General features: G+C 44.3%; 2 protein-coding genes across 3 annotated transcripts; one reads left to right on the forward strand and one right to left on the reverse strand.

Moving 5' to 3' along the window:
• Positions 1–231: 231 nt before the first annotated feature.
• Neurochondrin (neurochondrin) lies at positions 232–10,936 on the reverse strand. 2 transcript variants are annotated; one of them, XM_037416109.2, is made up of 2 exons: positions 9,755–10,932; positions 232–6,581 (listed from the first exon to the last, which is right to left on the reverse strand). In XM_037416109.2, exons 1-2 carry the CDS (start codon positions 10,619–10,621, stop codon positions 5,937–5,939), a joined length of 1,512 nt encoding a protein of 503 aa, XP_037272006.2. In that variant the 5' UTR covers positions 10,622–10,932; the 3' UTR covers positions 232–5,936. The 2 variants fall into 2 exon arrangements, with proteins under 2 accessions (XP_037272006.2, XP_075726954.1); XM_075870839.1 differs by lacking the exon at positions 232–6,581 and adding an exon at positions 7,939–8,759 and having other exon boundaries at positions 9,755–10,936.
• A 471-nt stretch (positions 10,937–11,407) lies between these two features.
• On the forward strand, positions 11,408–15,858 carry spn-A (RAD51 recombinase homolog spn-A). The gene is made up of 5 exons (XM_037416110.2): positions 11,408–11,592; positions 11,919–12,063; positions 13,264–13,794; positions 14,568–14,765; positions 15,417–15,858. Exons 2-5 carry the CDS (start codon positions 11,983–11,985, stop codon positions 15,618–15,620), a joined length of 1,014 nt encoding a protein of 337 aa, XP_037272007.2. The 5' UTR covers positions 11,408–11,592; positions 11,919–11,982; the 3' UTR covers positions 15,621–15,858.

Raw genomic sequence — 15,858 nt, forward strand, 5'->3', positions numbered from 1 at the left:
AAAAAAGTTTCATCGCTCTTTATGGAAAAGCAAGTTAAAGTATCTGCATAAATAGCCAAAAGCATTAAGTTTCTTAGAATTAATACCGTAACTTTCATTTTCTAATTTTATTAAGTTGATGCCAAATATGAGACAACTGGTTTTGTCTACGTCTCCAAAGAGCAACGTTTTCAAATTCAACAGCAGGCTGTCATTAGTGTCATAAATGGTTGCCCCCATAAGCGAAAGATATACTGAAGAACAACACAAGTTTATTGAAAACAATGAACATCATACTATCTTAAGATGTGAAAGCAAACCGCACATTGCTTTATGCATTGTGAAAGTAAAAGGCGAGAAATGTCACAGAACATGCTACACAGTGTGATAGATACGTCAGGTTTGTGCATGTTTCATGTCACACGTTAATGTCATTGGCCATTAAAAGTAGTGTGCATACACTGCCTTTGGTCAAATTAAAAGTTTACCCGCGTGCCTCTATAAAAGATGGCTTGATTTCGAGAGCCCACTACTGCAATAACATGAAAATGCCATATTGTATGTCATCAAACACCTTCATCCAGACGCGTGTGGCACATAACCATATACGCAGGTCACATTATATGGGTATGCCCCATAGGTGCGTTTGACAGTTTATATCTACTGAGGAAGGGCGGGAACAGACATTGGTAATTTAAATAAAAGAGCGTTAATGACCCGACGAATGCAATGAATACATGCAATGGTCCCAGCAAGAATCGAACCCAGGCATTCTGTATGGCAATCAAGTATTCTACCACAGAACCATGCCAGGTCTCAGAACTCCTTTCAAAAAAGACCCTATGCTGCCATAATGTTGGTGAAATGTCCCTTGAGGTTGCGGTGCTGCCCATTTGATTTTATAGGCATTACATATCTACTCCTACGATACAGGTGTCATGTCGGGTCAACGTGAATTGTAAGTACAATCTACTCATGCCTATGTAGCACTAGCCAGTACTATCATCGTCACAAGTGCTACATATCTGCTTACAGCTTCTGGTATTGGCAGTTATCTATGTTGCTGTTGGCATCTTTACACAACTGGTTACATAAAGCATATGCCGCTGTTCAACATGTGAGTGCGTACAACACTTGCACATATATTTAGCATGATTTTGTAGCATTTCGCTCATTAAAAAGACACGCCACAGTCAGCTTCCCTCCACACGCTTTGCATAACATCAATTTCCATGGATCTGCAGAATTTTTTAGTCATTCGTGTACAGAAGCGTTCACACCACATTATTATCACATCAAACCAGCTTAACTACAACTGGTTTCTGGTGAACGGTGCCATACATTTAGAAGCTGTGTCCATGATGTCACGTGCAAACTATAGAGTTTGAGGCTTGCAGTGGTAGGCAGTATAATCGCTGGTAATTAAGGATAACTGACTCGATTACAAGGGAAGGTGAACAGGTGAGAGAGAGACAGAAAATTAGGCAGGAAGATGAGATTAAGAAGTTCAGAGGTATAACGTGTTAGCAGAAAGCAACATGGGAGAAGCCTTTCCCTTGCAGTGGGCGTAGTCAGGCTGCTGCTGTTGATGATTGCAGTGGTACATGCCTGCGTACTGTAAATACACAGGTTTGATTCCAGTTGTGGCAGTTACATTTTGATGGAAGCGAAATGCTTGAGATCCATGTGCTAAGATTATGTGCACATTAAAGAGAGATGCGAGTTGAAAAAGTCATGTTTTTTCTAACATTACAATTTTTTATCATTTGCTATCACAAGTTTAATTAGCTTCCCAATATACTATCACAACAAAACAAGTGAAGATTGTAATTAAACTTGGAATAGGTTAAAATTGCTTTTAAAATGCACAATGTGGCTACTAAACTAGAAACGCCAGGCCTGCATGGAATGCGCAGCACAGTCATAGTGAAAGCTAGAAGAGTGGCCTTTCAGAGTTTTTTCTAAACACTATTTGGGTAACTGCTACAAAAACACTGCTGGGTAACCAGTATGCCATAAATATTTATTTTTTTGTAGTACGCCAGCATTCGCTATGCTACCTTTCGGCCTTCTTTGGAGAAGCATGGTATCTGCTGCACACTTTTTAGAAATTTTTGTGCAATTTTTCAATGCAGTGGCTGACAACGATGAAGAATTATGTCTGAAGTGGGTATGCGCCACGTGATAAAGAAAAATTTTTATATAGGGTTGGAGCATTGGACCATTCATTTGTTACGCAATTCGCTTTATGTGACGCCTGGCTGTTCCTTTGATGTTATAAAACATTTTGTTACTTATATTACTGCGATTCCTTTCCCGACATCAAGCCTGCTTAAGGCCAGTTTAGGCCTTAAGCAAACTTAGTGGTAGAATACTGGGCTGGTACACAGCGGACCAGGGTTCAAATCCCATTGTGTTATTAGAGTTTATTATTTACAGAGTTTTTTTTTTTCTTTTCATACTGGTTACGGACAGCGGCGGCGGCGGACAACTATGGCGCCTCGTGTGACTTGCGTTCAGATCTCACAACAGCTATCGCTGTAAAAGAGCTCATTGTCTTGAGTTCCCTGGAAATTGTCACCCGATTGCTTGCCATATGGCATTTCGCATCAGTCAGAGTTCAATTGAGCCACAGCTCAAGATAACAATGATTGCCAGCTCTCATGATGGAAGAAATCATATTAAAAAACATATCTTCGCCGCATAGATGAGCTTTGACTTACACCTTTAAAAAGCGTTTTTCTCAAAATGCATTTTTGGACAACTTTCCCAGTTTAGACATCATGTTTATGGTACTTCTGAAAGCCAGATTGGGATGAAACTTTGCCCACATATTTCTTAACATGTGAAAGGTGCAAGTACCTCCTTTAAAACTTTATATCACCAGTATAATTATTAGAGACCTAAAGCAAACAATTCGTATGGACTGACAATTCCAAGAATTCTCACAATTTTTTGTCCATTAATATATTTTATACATACTTTTTATTTTAATACTTATTTGCATTCTACAGTTAATGTGGAGCAATATGAGCCATTAATGGCCGAGAGCCATAAAATTTTGCCTAGAGGCATAAACACATTGTTATGGCACAAAACGTAAACTGGGCAACTTCAAAGTAGTTACATATTTGAAATCAGCATAGAAGCCTATATATACAGCAAACATTATGATTGCCATAGGCTACAGATGAATGATCTTTTTTCAGATCGCATTTCACCCTTAAACACACCCAGGTGGTTGCCATTCACAGAACTCTCCACTACAGTGTGCCTTGCTATCACATCATGCTTTTGGCCCGTTTAAGCCCCAGAAATGGTTGAGCTCGAGGCACATCGATGAGTAGACAAAGCAATACAGCCAGCGTTTCATAACAAAGCATTACACTCAATTATGTCTCATCACCCCCTCAATAGTCTCGTAAAGAATGTGGGCGCACCGGTACTGATCAGTGGCAAGGTGCGGGGAAACACAGCTACTCACCCTGTAGGCACGCTGGTGCATGCATTAACAGAAAACACTATGCTAGTAACAAGATAAATGAAATGCTTTACAGAGTCTTTCTAAAGAGAGATGCTGGCCTTGGCGATAATGCTAACAGATTAGAAGAGTGCTCGGAACAAGCTTGGAAAAGTGAAACCAAAATAGGGTCAAGTCACTTGTGGCACTGCGGCATTTAGCCTTGAATGTGTTGCCGCTGCACCGGGCTCTTTTGGAATAATGCAGCAATATAATGCCTGCTTCCCACTTAGTAAACCTGTGTTCAAATTGCAGCTGGAATGATGTTTCATTTTAATGTAACTTGTCTTCTTTTTAACTAGCTTCAGTTGCTATGTATTGCTAAAAAGTAACGTAGGAAAGAAGTGTACTCTTAAGGGCTTGTTTTTTTTTGTTGGACACAAGATTAATAAGATATATGAATCATGCCAAGGAAAGTATAGGGGATTTTATTATAAGTAATTGCTACAGACGGCACTCACTGACGCTCTCACGTTTAATGTACATATACACTCCATAAAGTGGTTGGGGGGGGGGGTGATAGCCGTCGTAGCAGCTCAGTTGGTAGAGCATCACGCGTTATTCGAAGGCCGCAGGTTCGGTTCTTGCCCACTACAAGTTACCTTTTCGCCCACTCTTTTTTCATATTTACATTACAATTACTTCTGATAACATACCCCATACTTTACTTGGCATGATTGTCTCTTAGATCTAATGAATAAATAGTAACAAAATTTTTTTAGTAAAATACAAGAGATTTGACGATGAGTCAAAGTGTATGCAGCGTCACTGCGCGCAAGATTGAACATAACATACACATAAAGAAAAGTGTGCCCCCCCACCCCCCTCGAGATTTTAAAGAATAGGAGGCTAAGCATATCTATGTGCAGTACACTGCCCCTCAGTTACTGGCTACTGACTCGCAGCAAAAAAAAAAAAAAAACTGAAAGTAGTCGGCATTCGGTTTGGGGAAAATGGCAAAGGTTTGAAGACTGCAATAGCAGAACCGAATTGCAGTGTGTCGTGTTGAGCGATGAAATTTTTTTCCCGGCGGTTGAATAGAAGTCCATTGGCTCGTGCGCTTATTGGACGCCATCTTACTGCGTAATTACAGCGTTGTTTGTTTTTGTTGAACCAGAAGTGGTGGTGCTGCCAATTTTCACGTTCGCTGTCAAACTTCTTTTGTATTGCTTTACATTTCAGTTTACTTTTTGTGACAATGCGTAGCAATTCAAGCTAGTTTTAAGAAACAAACAAAAAGAAATGAAAAGCAATGCAGCTGTAACAAGCGACACCAAAAATAAAACCCACCATTTTCAGCTGCAATTTGAGCTCCGGTCTTTTAAAAGTGGAAAGTAGGCATTCTACTTCAGCACCAATTTGGTAAAGTGGTGCACTGCTTTTAGACAACAACACATTGCAGGCTACCAATTGCAGTGCCATAAGTAACTTCATCCTCTATTGGCTCACTTTTGGTGCACGGTTCTGCGGCTGTTTTGAGCACTCCCCTCGTTCTGGTACACTCTACTTCGGCAGCGCTGCCTATTCTTCTTGTCATGGTCCTGTTCAGTCATGGACCATTCCACACCTCTGGACCTCCAGTAGTCATCAGAAACAATGTCCCCTTACCAGGAGTCCGGACAATGCTTTGTTATCTAGAACCAGCAGCACTGTTCCATTGCCAGGAACTCAATGTTCCATTATTTTATTTATTTATTGATACTGTCGATCCCATCAGGGATCATTACAGGAAGGGCATATTTGGCTTGCTACTATATAAAAATACAAATAGAAAACATTGATTGATTTGTGGGGTTTAACGTACCAAAACCACTATATGATTATGAGAGACGCCGTAGTGGAGGGCTCCGGAAATTTCGACCACCTGGGGTTCTTTACCGTGCACCCAAATCTGAGCACACAGGCCTACAACATTTCCGCCTCCATCGGAAATGCAGCCGGGAATCGAACCCGCGACCTGCGGGTCAGCAGCCGAGTACCTTAGCCACTAGACCACCGCGGCGGGGCGATAGAAAACATTAAATTGCGCGGAAAGAAAATATTGGCAGTTAACAAGATATATAGGGAAACGTAATAGTACATTATAATATTAGTACATCCTAATATCGAAAAATGAAAGGTGATCAAAGAGGCATACAAAAGGGAAAACTGAAGTAAGAATACAGTGATGTAAGAAATGGTGAAAATAAAATGAAGTGACAATGTTTAGGATAAACAAAATTATGGGTACAGTATAATTACAAGAGCAACTATGTATAAGTAATGGTGACACAAGTATATCATAACTGGACAGCATGTAGATGATTTTCAAGCAATGATATTAAGGAGGATAACATTTCTTTACTAGGAACCTGTACAATTTTTCATTAACCAGAAAGATTGTTCAGATGTGGGCAGTTCCATTCGACAAATTATCTCCCTGAAAACTGATGTAACACTATGTAGGCTTGGTTAATGCCGAAAGAACATCCCGGAGAACTTGCTTGCCCAAGGAGCTAAGCTCATTCCATTCCTCCACATCATTTTGAGGCAGAGTAGGCGACGAATTAAACAGCCAAGTACAACGTTCGACAAAGGCTGTCAAGTCCAAAGTGTCGGGTGCAGTCATAGACCGTTGCAGCTTCGACCTAAGGAGAAAAAGACCCAAAAGTGCCAGGTTCGCTTTCAGAGTCACGGGGTGCATTGTATCTGCCACCACTTTCTGAACGCAGAAGTCCAACAGCGATGAGAATGAGTCCAATGTTTCGACTCCGAGTACTGCTAGGTTCAAGAAAACGCCCGCACAAGTTTCGAGCTGTTGTGGAGAGAGACTCCACTCGGTTAGGTAGACGAAAAGACAAGCCAAGACTGGTGACTTCAGCACGATGAATCGCAGCGTATCGTCGGCGGTGAGGTGACACAGTGCGGGAAGGATGAGAGGTAGCATGGATTCATTCGAGGCAGCCAATTCGAGGAGTGGTGCCAGCACTTTGCCAACCTCTGGCCTCATGGTTGTAGAGTCGTCTGCCAACCAGCGACACAGCAGACGACAAGCGGGCAACACCACAGCTTGTCCACGGCCCCAAGATGGGGACTGAAATGCCTGTCAACAATAACAATAAAAAGATGAGAGCTCCATTAAAGGTTTTTTGTAGCAACTTGCCCAAGCTACTACATTAGTTCAAAGGACACCAAAAAGCAAAACATTTTCCCATGTCAGTAGGTTACTTTTTCATGAAACAAAAAAGACCATGATTCTTTCGAGAAGTTCACTTACACAGCAGAGATAACGTAATCAAAATGTTTGTTGCCAAAAAAAAGACACAGACCTCGTCAAGTCGTTATGTGGCTTTTTCTCTGTGTTCCTGTTATCTGTACCACGTATAGATGCGAAATAAAGTTCAAGTTCAAAATTAAAAGTAATTAGCAACCAGCACTTGCCTGCACTTCTTTTGTAGTGACTCCATGAGCATAATTAGCAACTTGCCCAAGAGCTTCAGCACAGTGTACGAGTTCTCATCTCCATACAAATGCTGCTGTTTCACTGTTTCGCATCTCTGATAAATTTGGTTTGGTTTAGCAACACATTCTGATCACTCGGGGCTGACTTTTGCGAGGAGCACCAAGAAACTATGGGCTCCCAGCTCTATTTAACCGGTGTGGGTACCTATGTGTTCGAATCATTGAGAGGTTTCCCTCACAGAAATACACAGGGCTGTGCCGGGACCAGGGGATTAGTACAAATTAACAGAAATCCCAAATTACTTGACCTTAAATTAATGAGCTCTTAGTGTATTGACATTAATTTTCTCATCTAATAATAAACCTACGGTGACACAGTTACCAGCACTACAGTTTTCAGAGTACAGTTTATCAGTCCAAACGAATCCACTCTCTCACTTTGGAGTTCCTTTCACAAGTGTTCCTTCATTAAAAATACTTAACAGCATTACCGTTTAGGACAGGGGTTCTCAAGCATGTTGGTGCTAGGAAATCCTGCTAAGCTACATTAAGTGCCAAGACTCCCCCCCATCCCCCCCCCCACCGAACTTGTTTCATTTTTTATTTTCAATAAAAATCAATGCACTGAGATGTGCTTATTCACGCTCGGACATGAATAATGGAGGTTGCCTAGATCGATCACACACCTCTAGATCACCATCTAAGCTAATCGAGTGGGCGATTGCAGAACCAGGAAAAATTTATCAGTGGCTGGCGGAATTCACTTTGAGAACCCCTGGTTTACAAAACCTCATTGCCAGGCGAGCTGGTGCATACTAACATAACTGCATTACGCACGCATAAACCTGACACACACAAATTGGCCTGTGTCTAGTTTATACGTGCGTTGTGCAGTTATCCCTTTTGTGATAGCGTTACTGTTAACGATACTTACTGTGCAGTCTGCCAGTGGGTGAAGTTTAGTTGGCTTTGTTAGTTTGCCATACTGCTGTTTTTGATTACCATGACAGAATAGCCACGAGGCCAAACCTAGATTTTCTGCTCCGACTCCAACAGACCCTTTTCATAACCCACATGTGTGCTTCGCTGCACCGATTATTTGCTTAACTAATGAAGGCACCAGTTGTTCTCCAAGCGGAGACAAGCTCCTTGTTACACGTGCTGCAGATTGTATAATATGTGTGCCTATATCAACAAAACCCAGCCTACATTTTCTGCGTCAAAGAGCAAACAAACTGCACTTGAACATGCTGTCTGCATTATGTAGCCAGCCGCCATTAGCTGGGCTAACTGCGTTGGAGTGAGTCAGTAGACTGTAAAATCAGTCATTTCTTGGTCTGCCCGAGTATTGACCATTAAAAACATTGAGATCAGTGTAGCTGAAAATGCAGCATAAAAGCAGTAAAAAAGATTTAGAGCGACTGTCTACTGCCCATCACTGTTTTTCTGTTTTGTGTCGCAATGAAAAGGGTACCCTCCGGAGTGTCACACCTTGTGGCAGTTTCTCTGGACAGTGAGTAGAAATTTTTAAAACAGAATTTTTCTATCTGCATCCTGTCTCCTAACGGTGGGACGAATGCCCACAACACTGGTCGATTCAGGCGACGACAATGTGCTGCCGGTGAAAGTCAAAAAATGAAATCACCAGCAGGCTCGAAGTTTTCATTCATAATAAAAGTAATACCTTAGTGGTCCCTTAAAGCTGGCAGACATTTTTGTTGTTCTTGTGAAGAGCGGCGGATGCAGTGCTCGCGTTTCTCCACCGTTTGCAGGCAGGCATGCAGGCAAGCAAACATACTGGCAGTAGCGCCACCGGGGGCTTTTTTGAACGCATGGGCAGAAAAAGCAAAAATTACTTTCTGGTGCAACATAAAGCTGTCTGAAGTGCATAAAATAAAATTTCCCGTTAGGGATTGTTTTTAAGCAAAATGAGTCTACCTGCAGGAATTTCTTGTCTTACCAGTGGATTAAAGCACACTCCTGTTGGGTAGTGCTAGTAGTCATTCTGTGTCAACATTCAACATCAAATGAATTTTATAATTATTTTTGTACGAGACAAAACTAAATTGTTGCCGCCAATGTGATGAACAATCTTCTCATTTTTGCCACAATCAGAAAAATTTTTCGGAGCTGTAGACAGTCCCTTTAACAAAGTAGTGCATTTGCTGTACCATGCCCCTTTGTAGACTCATGAAAGGTGAAGAGCTGCATTGCATCAAGAAAATATTGCATCCCTTGGTCCATTGCATCCCTTGGTACCCATCGTTTTGCTTTTACTGCTTATCAATTGTCTGTTCTCTGCATTACGTGGCCAGCCAAGGTCCATTTCTTTTGCTCGAAACCAACTAGGACAATGGAACATAACACGACAGGAGGACTGCAGAACAGGTCAGAGAACAGACATGGGTTGAAGATATATTAGTTGCAGCTTACCATTGTGAAACAACTATCAAAACAACGAATTCTCTTTTGGGTGGACCCGTTGCCTATTCTTGGTGCAGGTTTTATACAAGATCCACAACACTTGAACCTCGATACAATGAACCTGGATATAATGAAATATTGGTTATAACGAAGTAAACGAAAAATAGTCTTGCTATATAGAGTTTGGTATAAAACCTTTATGACAAATTTTTCGGATATGACGAACTCAATTTAGTGTAAAGTGCAACTTCGTTATAATGAGGTTTGAGTATATGTGACTGCGCAAGAAAACTAACGGAAACACGGCAGGAGAGAAAAGCGCAGTCAGGCGAGGTCCATTCATACAAGGGGCGGTGACGGAGGGATCACTGAAAAGCACGACACACTTACCTCGTCCAGAAAAGCGAGCAGGGCACCCGGCACGCGATCGGCAGCGGTCGGGGGCAGCTTCCCGCTCGCCACGGCGTCGTCCACAGCCACCTCCAAGAGCAGGCAACAGTCGACCACCAGTTCGGCGTCCGGCTGCTCCCAGGAGCACAGCTGCATCTCCAGTTCAACGGCGGCGAGCGCCACTGTCGGGGCGTCTAACGACCGCACACCCCGACGTTCGACCAGCGACGCGAGCAGCGCGAACAGGCCCCGCCGCGTGCCCGAGCCCAGCCTTCCCGACAGGGCCTGACCGACGCAGATTCGCGCCGACGACAGCAGGCCAAACTCCCAGTCGTCGGCCGTTTCCCCACTTTCGGTCGAGCGCAGACGAGCCGCCAAGGCGGCGAGCAGGGAGCCCAACTCCGCCGGCGACAGACCGACCAGCGCCTTTAGCAAGCCGCTGCTGACGAGCGCCCGGCACCCCGGCTCGTGCAGTACGAGACGCGACGCGCATTCGACGCCCGCCGCGACTCCCAGGTCGGCCAGGGAGCCCGCGAGTGCGTCCACTGCCGGTCGTAGCCGCTCGCACAGGCTCGGCTCGACCGCGAACGCACACGTCGCATCGGCGCCCAGAGTTCGGAAGGTTTCTGCGTCGGACTTCAGCATCCGCAGGATGTAAGACACGCCGATGGCATCCAGCAGTTCCCGAAGGCTCTCGAGCTTCACGCTGGAAGGGTCCACGACTTTGGTCACGACGAGCAGGGCGGCCAGTTTCTCCTCGTCCGAATCGGACGAGCGTAGGGCGCGCAGTGTGTGCTTCAGCAGTCGCGACGTCTTTTTCGACTCATTTCTCGACGGTGCAGCAGCGTCACACCCTTCCGAGCTCATTCTGTGCACTCTATCGCAGCCTCTCGCTTGTCCCAGAAAACACCTACCGCTTTGCTTGTCCTTTCTATGTAGCGGTGGTCTGGCGCTGATCAGGTTGAGTCCCCCCAAAAAAACATTTTTTTTCTTACGGCGTGCATTCTGAGCGCTACAATATAGCTACATAGAAGTACGGTACGTATAGTTTACCGCAGATTTAAAGTTTGCAAGCACGTGAACATGGAGTTTTATACAATTATTGTACGGAACTCTATGCACGTGAATCTAAGAACACCACAGAACACCTACCAGCTTGGCTACCTTTGGCTAATTTTGTGTTTCCGCCGTTTTTGTCTATGGATCTCAAGCCAACATATCTGACCAAGCCGTTGCAGACGACGCTAATAAATGCCTAATTTATGCATGCTGAAAAAAGCAAGCAAATTTTATTGCAAAAATACTTTTAAAAATAAACAAATTTTTATACTTAAATTTGAATATAGATTGTGTAACTTTTATGTTGTTTTATAGCAATTTATTTAGCGTAATTGAGTGCAATTTGAAACAAATATTTACGCTGTTAAAGCCTCTATAACTTTGTGTGGTCAAATTTATTGTAAAAAATTGTTTTAGTGTCTGAGGTTGCTTAAAACATTGTTTTAGTGACGCTGTTTAAAAAATAAGATCCTAGTAATAAACTAGTTGATACATTTGGAAGAGACTCTGGCGGCTGTCGGCGAAACAACATTTTTTTGGGGGGCATGGCTAAGCATAGCCTTTAAGGTAATAAAGTTGCGCGTTTGTTATCTCGGAGGTCATGTCCCGCATTTGATTAGTTTGACTTAGCTTGCCACACTAGGCCAAGGAATAAGGAATGGCGGGATCTTCGCGTTCGCGTTCTGACTTGTTTTGCAGATTGTGCTAGCGGTGAATTCTACAACATTGTTCAGCAAAGCGTTCATATTATCCTGATTATCTGGAAAAATCGGCACACTGTAAGTAGCTCCTTGTTCCAGTGGTTGAAAGTGCGTGCAAAGTTGAGAAAGCTCGTCGAGAGTTGCAGCTGATAACAGACGGCTCGTGCCGTATGAGTAAACTCGACAGAAGTGACAAAAGTTCGTGAGTTGTTCTACCGACAGCTTTCGAAAGATATAGGTGTGCGGCTTCGTTTGGATGTCGCACTTGGAACGACTTTGCGATTTTTCATCTCAAACTGCGATCAAATTATTTAACAAAGCGCGAACAACAAACAACTTGCAAAGCGATCCGCTCGCGTTGGCCAACAGGCGGTGTAACAGTTTTACGCGTGCGTGTGTTTCAGCTACCCGGCAGCCGATCTTCGTCGTCTGCGCCACGTTGCCTGGGACTCTGGACAAAGCGCCAAGATGACGGACGTCCAAGAAAGAGACGTCGTGGACTACGAGCAGGCAGAGAACTTCGGGCCGTTGAAAATACAGAAACTCGAGGTAAGCAGGTCGGCTTGGCCTGCGATCCGATTACGCAGCGTTATTTTGTTCCTGTTATCGCTGGTTTGACTCAACAAGCAAGAACAACAGGTCGTAGAAGTTAAGCCACAATGCCGTAATCGCTTCTGAAAGCTTACCATTGCACATTCCATCACCACATAATGCCGTATCTTGCAAAGGGGATAGTATCGCCAAAAGTGATTCATCGGGAACATCAGCTTTTAGTAAAATGTACCTTTATTCTGCAATGCGATTTGTTACTAAAAAGTGCTGCATGTTTCTTATTGTGGCGTGTTTTTTTTGTTTGTTTGTTCATCTAAGCTTCATTCTTGATTCCTGTAATGTTCTTGAGGTTTGATTTGTTTCGCCACATAAATAGATTTGCAAAAAAAAACAAAAACACCATTTTCAGTGAGGATAGCAGGGTAAAAGTTACAATGGTAGCAAGATGTGGTGCTGAAACAGAAGTAATGTCAAATTGGGTTAATTGGAATATACTCGTGATGGTAAGCACATATTAAAACAGTTCTAGCGATAGGCGAAATTTGAACTCTCAAAGGAAAACTTGGAAGCATACTAAACACTCAAGATGTCGCTCTTGCATCCGAAAACAAAACATTTAAAAACGCCACATTGAAAATTGAAGCTTTAGGCATTACACATAAAGTTTCAGCTGCTCGCTTAAATTTATTAGTACAGGGAGGGTGGAGAGGGGGGGGGGGTCAGAGGTTTCCAGGCTTATAAAAGCGTGGCCGGGAACTTTTGACCAGGATTGTACATGGGGTAGGTAATACTGTAGTAGCCGTGGGCTGTAGTTTGTGTTTGGTCATGATTTAGAATCTGTGTGTTCCTTATTGGAGACTGCTCTTAACTGAGCAAACGGGAACGACCAGGTGTTGGAGATCATAGTCGAAATCAAGAAGAAGAAATGGTCATGGGCAGGGCATGTAGCGTGAAGGCAAGATAACCGCTGGTCATTAAGGGTCACAGACGGTATTCCAAGAGAAGGCAAGTGGGTAAAGGAGAGACAGGTGGGCAGATGATATTAGGAAGTTCACGGGTATAAAGTGGAAGGAGCAAGCACAGGACCGAGTTGACTGGCAGAACATGGGAGAGGCCTTGGCCCTGCAGTGAATGTAGTCAGGCTGATGATGATGACGATGATGACTGAGCAACCCCTGACGCTCTTTCCTGATGCAGGGCAATGGTATCGGGGCAGCAGACATCCGCAAGCTCGAAGAGGCAGGCTTCCACACCGTCGAGGCCGTGGCGTACGCGCCCAAGAAGCAGCTGCTCACCATCAAGGGCATCAGCGAAGCCAAGGCCGACAAGCTGTTGGCTGAGGCGGCCAAGATGGTGCCCCTCGGCTTCACCACGGCCACCGAGATCCACCAGAAGCGCTCGGACATCGTCCAAATCACCACGGGCTCTAAGGAGTTGGACAAGTTGCTCGGTGGCGGCATCGAGACCGGCTCTATCACCGAGGTGTTCGGCGAGTTCCGCACTGGAAAGACCCAGCTGTGCCACATGCTGGCCGTCACCTGCCAACTGCCCATCGAGCACAGCGGTGGCGAGGGCAAGTGCCTCTACATCGACACCGAGGGCACTTTCCGGCCCGAACGCTTGCTCGCCGTGGCCGACAAATATGGCCTGTCGGGGCCTGACGTGCTGGACAATGTGGCGTACGCACGCGCGTACAACTCAGACCACCAGACGCAGCTGCTCATTCAGGTCTGTGGTCGTTATGCTGGTCTTTGCCATCAGCTGCACTATAAGCTTAAATTGGTTTGCGCTGCAGAAATTCACTTTGCAGGTGAACCACGTGTTGGAAATGAACTGCACCAGATTACTTACTTGGACTGGTTGATACGTGTCCGTAGAAAACGAGAAACAATATGAACGGCAAGACGGGAGAGGGACTGAGCAGTTGAACCATTTTTTGTCATGTTGTTCACGCTGTTTATTGTTTTCTATGGACACTATGGGAAGCTGCGCAACAGTATTTCAGAAGCAACTGCCTACTAGTACCCATGAATGAATGAAATGGAGCGAGTTTCGTAAAACCGCCACGTGAGGGCCAGTGTTCTTTTTAATGTGCTAGATGCCAAAATGCCAACAAATACTCACTGAATGACAACATGCAACATCAACTAGACTAAGTTTCCTTTAATGATCCAGCATATCGTTTTCTAGATTGTAAAAGGCAAAAACCGCGTGAATGTATGACCAAATAGCTCAACAAACTACATTTCTAGATTCAAGCTTCATTGTGAAACTGGCACACCAGACCTGGTGTCAAGTAAAGATGGACATGTTTGCTGGAGGCAGATGTAGGATTTCATTGACCATTTGTTTTCCGTGTGAATATGATACAGAGGTCAGATAGTAAGACTTTTTGTTACAAGAAATGTTGCCTGGTAGAATTGGATAGACACATCATATGTAGTAAGTGTTTCACCTGTTGCTAAGAGGTAATTTTTTTGCTTTGACCGATGGGATTGCAGGCATCGGCCATGATGGCAGAGACCCGGTACGCACTGCTCATAGTTGACTCGGCCACGGCGCTGTACCGCACCGACTACTCTGGCCGAGGTGAGCTGAGTGCACGGCAGATGCATCTGGCACGGTTTCTGCGGATGCTGCTCAGGCTGGCCGACGAGTTTGGCGTTGCGGTGCTCATCACCAACCAAGTAGTTGCTCAGGTGAGCATTTGTCGCACCATCCCAAACCAAGTGCACACAACTCATTTACCAAAACTGCTGGCTTGTTCTGCCACACATTTAACACAGATGTGCATTTTGTAGAGTGGATGTGGTTCCACTGGAGCAAACTTTGTACTTTTTTTTTACTTACAACAAATGTTCGGTTCTAGAAACGTTGGAATAAAGGAAAGCAGTGACAAGTCTTAAATAATGTAATGCAGTTGTTGCTTCAGTAAGACCACTTTCGATTTAATGTCCAGGGCTTGTGTGCATAGTGACCGAGATGATGTTTTCGTGACAGTGTTACTGTTTTGCAACTATCGTGCTACTTCACTTATCCCTCTGCACTATGCTGCTACGTCACACTTTATACTGACTGGCAACACACTGGAAGTGTCACAACATTTGGGAACGCCTCTCCTGTAGCAACACACATGCACACCATCCCCTAACCCCCCCCCCCGCAAGTTTAAAACTAATAGCTTAAATCTTCACCTGCAGTGCCATTTGGTTCATTTATTAGCCACATTAAAACCTTTTTATGCACTCTACCTGTTTTTGGCATATCAACTGTATTTATTCTCTAGTTCAAGCTGAGATTCTAGATCAGCAAACTGTTTAATCTGTCGGCAACTTGCATTATTTCGCCAGGTGGATGGAGCCGCCATGTTTTCTGCCGACCCCAAGAAGCCTATCGGTGGAAACATCATGGCACATGCTTCTACAACGAGGCTTTACCTGCGCAAGGGACGCGGGGAGACCCGCATCTGCAAAATCTACGACTCGCCGTGCCTACCCGAGGCTGAAGCTATGTTTGCCATCACACCCCAGGGCATATCCGACGTCAAGGACTGACACCTTCTAGTCAAATAGACGCTGCACGTACAGCTGGACACTGCCACAACATTGGTGAGATGTGACGCACACGTGACTGGCTCGGCACATTACTGCATTGAACTGGGCATTGAAGCTCGTTGGTTGGAGACATGTCAACCGAAGAAATCTCTCTACGCTGGGACTAAAGTCATCGAGTCTCATGGTGCAGCTTCAGAATGTACACGTACTGACTAAACAATGTCGTTCGCATCCCTTT

This window comes from Rhipicephalus microplus, chromosome 8 (assembly GCF_043290135.1).
Source record: "Rhipicephalus microplus isolate Deutch F79 chromosome 8, USDA_Rmic, whole genome shotgun sequence".
NCBI lineage: Eukaryota > Metazoa > Arthropoda > Arachnida > Ixodida > Ixodidae > Rhipicephalus > Rhipicephalus microplus.

What these genes read in the sequence shown, in the direction of transcription:
- spn-A (XM_037416110.2), top strand. Translation starts at nt 11,983, where the DNA reads ATGACGGACGTCCAAGAAAGAGACGTCGTGGACTACGAGCAGGCAGAG. An exon ending in TGAAAATACAGAAACTCGAG is followed by an intron (nt 12,064 to 13,263) that starts GTAAGCAGGTCG and finishes TTCCTGATGCAG; the next exon opens with GGCAATGGTATCGGGGCAGC. An exon ending in CCAACCAAGTAGTTGCTCAG is followed by an intron (nt 14,766 to 15,416) that starts GTGAGCATTTGT and finishes TTATTTCGCCAG; the next exon opens with GTGGATGGAGCCGCCATGTT.
- Neurochondrin (XM_037416109.2), bottom strand. Translation starts at nt 10,621, where the DNA reads ATGAGCTCGGAAGGGTGTGACGCTGCTGCACCGTCGAGAAATGAGTCG. An exon ending in TGCTCGCTTTTCTGGACGAG is followed by an intron (nt 6,582 to 9,754) that starts GTAAGTGTGTCG and finishes TATTGTTGACAG; the next exon opens with GCATTTCAGTCCCCATCTTG.